The sequence below is a fragment of the Chrysochloris asiatica genome, unplaced genomic scaffold (assembly GCF_000296735.1).
Source record: "Chrysochloris asiatica unplaced genomic scaffold, ChrAsi1.0 scaffold00434, whole genome shotgun sequence".
NCBI lineage: Eukaryota > Metazoa > Chordata > Mammalia > Afrosoricida > Chrysochloridae > Chrysochloris > Chrysochloris asiatica.
The window spans coordinates 617,027-624,564 of record NW_006408952.1 but is presented as its reverse complement, the minus strand read 5'-3'; the positions used below and the strand labels follow the sequence as shown (position 1 = coordinate 624,564).

At 38.5% G+C, this 7,538-nt stretch overlaps 1 protein-coding gene across 1 annotated transcript in view; it reads right to left on the bottom strand.

The window, feature by feature from the left end:
- TMEM150C (transmembrane protein 150C) overlaps nt 1-5,169 on the bottom strand; it is a 34,324-nt gene extending 29,155 nt beyond the window's left edge. Inside the window, exons 1-4 of the mRNA XM_006876946.1 lie at nt 5,083-5,169; nt 3,571-3,624; nt 3,411-3,443; nt 3,046-3,113 (exon numbers count right to left, since the gene is read on the bottom strand). Coding sequence (XP_006877008.1) covers nt 3,046-3,113; nt 3,411-3,443; nt 3,571-3,624; nt 5,083-5,162 — 235 coding nt within the window. The 5' untranslated portion in view covers nt 5,163-5,169. The remainder of the gene's footprint in view (nt 1-3,045; nt 3,114-3,410; nt 3,444-3,570; nt 3,625-5,082) is intronic.
- Between the last annotated feature and the right edge of the window lie 2,369 nt (nt 5,170-7,538).

The following is a 7,538-nucleotide window of genomic DNA, read 5'->3' as shown; positions in this document are numbered from 1 at the left end:
GGTGAGGTTGGCCCAGGATCGAACATTGTTTCGTTCTGCTGTGCATGGGGTCGCTATGAGTCGGTTCCGACTCGATGGCACATGACAACAACAAAATTGTACACATGAAAAATACTGAATTGGCAGATGTGTTATACTAGGAGATTTTACAAATTTCACAGAAACATGCCATTATCTTTTAATTCCATTTTCCCATGAACATTTTAAAACACCCTCAGATAACTTTAACAACACATAAGAAAACTTGAATACTCAACAAAAAAAGACAAAATAAACAAACAAAAACAAAAAGCCACTTCTAGAAAACCATTTTTGAAAGGTTTAGCTGTCACTGGTCTTTTCCCAACAGCACACCAATAATGATTGCTACTTAACCCTTTAAAAGACACTACAAGGTCTAATTGCCTCCGTGAGCTCCATCACCATGAGACGAGAAGAAATGGATAGTGCCCAGTTATCATTACTGACATTTTGATCAAAAGGAAGACCAAAAAATATGTAGAACAGAACTTCAAGTTCTTACTGAAGATCTGACCTACTAGGCACATTGAGGCTTGAGGAACCTCTAAATCTATTGCCTAAAACAACTTTAAAGTCTTGAACCAAAATTATCCCACGGAGTCGTCTTTGAAGTAAAGAACAATTTAGCTCATTTAACAAAGAATATTTGTCTTGAGCATTGCACTCACTCCTTTAAAGAATTATCAATACGAGATTAAATGGCCAGCAGTCACTCTAAAACATGGACGAGAACTTGAAGGGGCACAGTGTTAACAGTGATGAAACAATATGGGCAGAGATAGGGAGAATGGTGACCAGTGTGAAGCACTTATATGCAATCATGGAAGAACTGCTGAACAGTAGATACATGCTTTGTTAAGTGTATTTTCACTGTGAAAGCTTGACCTTGAGATGATGTACCCAGGAGAATTCAAACAAGATAGAGACCAGGGTTGGTTTCCACAATCCCCTGAAGACTAACTGGATCACAGAAGTACAAGAACAAGGTGGTGGTGGTTACATGCCAGGTGTGAGTTGGGGTGAGGGGGAGGGAGGGAGTTGGTTTTGACTCATAGTGACTCTATACAAGGTCTTTGAGGCTGTAAATCTTTATGGAAGTAGAAAGCCTCATCTTTCTCCTGCAGAGCAGCTGATATATTCGAACTGTTGACCTTGAGATTAGCAGCCCAACTCGTAACCCACTACGCTACCAGAGTGCTTTCAAAGAACAAGGGAGGGCAGGATATTAAGTGAAGGCCTTGACTCCTGTGAAGAAATGGGGAATTGGGTCTGGATTTTGAGTACCATAAAAGCTCTGATAGTACAATGGTTAAGCATCCAACTATTAACCAAAAGGTTGGTGGTTCAAACCAGCAGCTTAGCAGTAAAGATTAAAACCCAATGGGTCTAGTCCCAGACAGGGAGAGGGACGGTGTGCTGACGGCTGAGGGGCAGGTTTGTGGGTTATACCCTTTGGTGGTTTGATGATGCATGGAGGGGATTGTAATCATGGCAATGAAACAATATACGATAGGATGAATGTAAAGCTAATGTTCTCCCATGTAAACTAACACATAATTCACAATAAAAATATAACAACAACAGCAGCAACAAAACAAAAAACAATGGGCCAGTTCTACTGGAAGGTCACTATGTGTCTGAATCAACTTGACAACACCTAACAACAATACATAAGTACCAAGGGGTTTTTTTCACCCACTTACTTCTCACTTGCCAGCTCGATATATGTGTAGTCACAAGGCATGTGTCATCCTAACGTTAATGGTGAGTTTTTAGATTTAAGTCACTATCTCTACACATCAATATTTGTTGTTGTTGTTGTCAGGTGCCATCAAGTCGGAACCGACTCATAGCGACCCCATGCACAGCAGAACAAAACAATGTCCGATCCTGGGCCAACCTCACTACCGCTGCCACACTTGAGTGCATCAATGATGCCACCTGGCTGATCCATCTCGTTGGGGGTCTTCCTCTTTTTCTCTGACCCTCCACCCTACCCAGCATGACATCCTTCTCCAGCGATTGTTTCCTCCGGACAATATGTCCAAAGTAGGAGAGACGAAGTTTAGCCATCCTGGCCTCCAAGGAGCACTCTGGCTGCACTTCCTCCAAAACAGATTTATTGGTTCTTTTGGCAGTCCATGGCACTTTCAGTACTCTCCTCCAACACCACAACTCAAAGGCATCAATTCTTCTATGATCTTCCTTATTCACTGTCCAGCTTTCGCATCCATATGAGGCTATTGAAAACACAATGGCCTGGGTCAGGCGCACCCTAGTCCTCAAGCTGACATCTCTACTCTTCAACACTTTAAAAAGTTCCTGTGCAGCAGATTTGCCCAGTGCAATACGTCGTCTGATCTCTTGACTGCTACTTCCGCAAGTGTTGATAGTTGATCCAAGAAGAATGAAGTCCTTGACAACTTCAATCTTTTCTCCATTGATAAGAATGTTGTTTATTGGTCCAGTGGTGAGGATTTTTGTTTTCTTGACATTTAGATGCAATCCATATCGAAGGCTGTGCTCTTTAATCTTCATAAGTAAATGTTTCAAGTCCTCTTCACTCTCAGCGATCAAGGTCGTATCATCTGCATATCGCAGGTTGTTAATGAGTCTTCCTCCAATCCTGATGCCACGTTTTTCTTCATAGAACACATCAATATTTATCAGTGCTTATATATTTTTTTATCTTTTTCAGTGAAGGGATAAATAAAGTATGCTTTCCAAAGCCAACAATTGCATCTCAGGCAGTATTTTATGGCACATGAAATATGTTACTTCATGTGCCGTAAGAGAGAAAATGTAGCTCCTTGTAAGAGAAACAAGGAACTTATGAGAAAAGTAAAGAACTTAGGAGAAAAAAAAGAAAGACCCTCAAAACCAAAAGCTGGCTTCAATATAGTGACATGATAGCAAATTGTCAACTAAGCCCACCATAATTTGGATATGGGTTTGGGCAGACTTAAAATTAAAAAAAAAAGAAATGCATCTAAATATATAAAGCATGCTTTCTGCTGCTCTTACCTAGAAATGCTGCCATGTTCATTACTTGACTAAACACACAGCTTGCAGGAGGTTCATCACCTGCGAAACTTGAAAAACATGAGACATTTTATTGTTCCCATATTAAATTCCATACCCCTCCCAGCTTTGAATGCTGCTGATGTTAAGTGTCGGCGAGTCGATTCTGATTCATAGTGACCCTATATTGGGTTTCTGACACTTTACATTTTCAAGAGAGCAGAAAATCTCATCTTTCTCCTGAGGAGTGACTGATTGACTCGAACTGCAGATTTTATGGTTTGCAATCCAATGTTTATTGTATGGAACCACCACGTTCCTCCAATTTTTAATAAGATACAACAAATCATAGGAGAATGGTCAATTACCTTATATATGGTGCATGCTTCACAGCAGGTTTTCTGCAGAACAAAATCATAGAAGCACAGGTTAAAGGATGGTTATTTGTTCAGGGTTCTACCACACTAGTGGCAAAGGTTTTTGCTAAGTTTATTGATAAGCAATGGAATACCCAGAGATAAACTTTACCTTTCTTCCGAATTTAACGGGAAAATTTTGTCATCTTCCACAGCTATAAAGTATCTATCAAAGAAAACAATAAAAATTTATAAAGAATAATTTCTTTCTTGTTTGTATTAAATCAACTTCCTTTTTTTAAAAATTAAAAAAAAAATTTTGGTCTGAGAAAATACTCTACTACTACAAGTCTTTACCTGTGGATCACCTAGCTCTTTCTAGCTCAAATATCATCATTGATAACATTTCCTTTAATTTTCAAAACACCCCTCAAATTAATAGTAATCATTATGATCTAAATGGGGAAAATGGAAAATAAATAAATTAATTAATACCTTCAACCTTTGGCAAACTAAAATTAGAATGCAAGATTTCTAATTTCTCAGCAAAGTGTGTTAACCTGTCTTAATGAGCAAAAATAATTTCCTTGAAGTGAATATTACTAGAAATTAGCAAATGTGGGATTGTTTTGTGTTAAACCAAGACTTAGAATATAATAATATTTTGTAACATTGACAAGTAACTGGAGCATGAACTCAACTATGCATGGAATCTACAGCATGCTATCAACAACTTAGCAAATACTTACAAATAATGAAGTTATACAATTCATTTATAGAACATTCATTACTAGAAGAACACATATGCACAAAGTCAAATGAGTATTCTTTACTGTTTTGTAAATTTATTAGTCACTCTTATTATTTATTTTGGGTTTTAGAAAAAGAGAAGAGAAACTGAGACTTTAGCAAAGTTGTTAGCAAGTATATTATTTCAAAGTAGTCATAAGTACATAAAGGAGATCCGATAGTGTAATGGTTAAGTATTTGGTTGCTAACCAAAAGGCTTGTGGTTCTAATCCCCCCAGCAATTCCATGGGAGAAATACCTAGAAAACCCCGTGGGGCCTGCATGAGTCAAAATTAACTCAGTGTCATCTAACAACAACATTCATATATGAATATGGATGTGCTCCTGTTGTTAAGTAATGTGATTCATAGTGACCTTGTATAGGGTTTCCAAGGAGCTGCTGGTGGATTTGAATCACTAAACTTGTAGTTAGCAGTCTTAGGCTTGGGTTGCCTATCATCAAATGGAGTTCCGGTGTGGCACTGTAGGATAAGCACTGGACTGCTAACTTCAAAGTAGGTGCGTTCAAATCTACCAGCTGCATCTAGGAAACCCTAGACAAGGTTGGTATGAGTCAGAACTGACTCGATGGCACTTAACAGCAACAATCATATATAATCAAAAAATCCCTGATGGTCCAGTGATTCAGTTCTTGGCTGCTAACTGAAAGGTCAATGGTTTGAACCCATCAGCTGCTCCACGGGAGAAAAATGTGGCTGTTTCCTGTGAAGATGACAGTTGTGGGAACCCTATGGGGCAGTTCTACTCTGTCCTATGGGATCACTATGAGTTGAAATAGACTTGATAGCAAGCAATTGGTATGTATCATGAAAACTTTATATTTTTATCTACACTGCCCCTGAATCTTTAAACAATTAAATAAAAGAATACTTACACTATCCACAATCCAGCGGAAGTAAACAAGGTAAATACAAGAGGCAAAAACATCCAGACATTGCATTTCTTCCCATCCATGCCTGGACCGCTGAATTAAAATGAACAGATAGCAATAATTAACACCAACATTTTCCTCACTCTTTCAAGACACAAAGGAAATTTACCTGAAAAAGATCATACTCTATAAAATAATATTTTATAAAACCATGATTCAAATCGGTATCATTTCTGCCACTTACACATGTGGGAAATTCCATGAGTGGGTAACATAGATGATTATCATCTAGCATTACTTTAAATATCTCAGAATCTTCATTGGGAATTTGTGGGAAATTTCTCATAAACACATATATCTTCATACGATCATCAGGATATGTAAGTAAGAACCAACGTTTTTAGGTTGTCCGCAGGCATGCATACACCAACTTACTTTTAGTGTTATCATTAACCTTTATGAATTTATGGGGCTGGCATGTTTATGTCTACAGTCAGGCAGACAAAATAGTTAGGAACAAATGGTTATCAAATATATGTTGGCAGCAGAGGAGAAAGTGACAAATGCTTTGCAAATTCACACTTTTCTCATGACATGTTATTGAGCAACTATCTCAGATGGCACTGAAGAGAAATGCATTGAGAAATAAAGCTTTGGGTAGGACTTTAAATTTGTTCCAACAAAACACATTGGGAGAAAATGTAGCTAGATGTCAGGCATTTGGGATACTATACTTTAAAGCAAACGTACATGAATAAAAATTTCCCCACAGAAATGAAAACTGGAGGTTTCAGAAGTTTCTTAAAAAATATTGGAACGAAACAGAAAGAAATACGTATTTTTTTTTTTACTTGTTATTTTTGCCCAAAACCATCAGGCATAACCCAAAACATCAGACATATGCAATAAAATCCTTCAGTCAAAAATCACCCTGTTCAGAGAAAACACCAACAGTACCCTAGTGGCCTTCACTGATGACCCAGTAAGCAGAATGATAATGTGATTAAATAACACCTGCAGGAAGACGTTACTGCTCATTATTTTGAGTTTTAGCATTTACTGCAAGAAGTTCATTCATTGGGTTTGAACCAGTATCACCATATTAATATCTGCTTTCACATACTGAGACTTTCTGGACCTTACAAGAGCTGAGGTGAGAGAGAATATGGTGCTTGCTTTAGGTTAGTGAATCAATTTCTTCTGCAAAGTTTCAGGAATGTCTTAGTTCCCAGAACTGACCTCTCTGATTGAATAATCTTTCAGACCAGAAGACACCAGGGTCTAATAATGTCTTTGAACAGCTATGCCTTAATCTAAACATCTATATGAACAAGGATGTTAAATTATGAAGTTTAGGAGCGGAAAGGCATTACTGTCTCTTTCAATCAGTCCTAGGGTAGTTCTGTAGGATAAGCACTGGACTGGTAATCACAAGGTCAGTAGTTTAAACCTACCACTCGCTCCTCAGAAACCCTATAAAGTGTTGCTATGAATTGAAACCAACTTTATGGGACTTACTAACAGCAATGCAATCTGATTTAATTCATGATTAATGAACATCTACTTGTGCCAGGGAAGTAGAGGGTCAATGAAGACGAGGAAAACGCTCAATGATATGGATCAACACAACAGCCAAATCGATGCACTCAACCATACCAACAATCAAGCACAGGTCACCATGAGCCAGAGCAGACATGACACCAACTAACAACAACAACAACTTGTGCTACCAGGTACTATACCAACCAACCCATCCACCGCCTTCAAGTCAATTCCAACTCATGTTGACTCTTTAAAGGCTTTCTGACATTGTAAATCTTTATGGGAACACACAGTCTCATCTTTCTCCCAAGAAGCGCTAGAGGGTTTGAATTGCTGACATTGCGATTAGCAGTCCAGTGCTTATCCTATAGTGCCATCTAAGCTCCTTAGAGGAGCCCTGGTGTGGCGCTGTAGGATAAGCACTGGACAGCAAGGTTGGTTTGAACCACAAGGTCAGCGGTTCAAAGTTACCAGTCACTCTTCGGAAACTCGATGACTCACTTAGATGTTTTCCTCAGGAATTTTATACTGGTTATGCAGTCCCCCCGCCCCTCGCCTTTTTTAAAGACAGTTGCAGATTCATATGCAATTGATGAATTGATATAGATATCCTATATATTTGTCACCCATCTTCCCCCAAACTATTGCGTGATATCAGCAACCAGGAAATTGACATCAATACAATCCTTCAGACTTAACTCAGATTTCTCCAGTACTATATGCCCTTCTTTCTGTGTGTGTAATTTTTGTCACAAGTGTAGATTCCTGTGACCACTGCCAGAGTGAAAATACAGAGCAGTTCCATCACCTCAAAGATGTCTCTTGTTGCTCTTTTATAACCACGCCCCCACCCTTCCTCACTTTACCTTTAATTCCTGGCAACTACTACACTGTTCTCTATTTCCAAAATTTTGTCA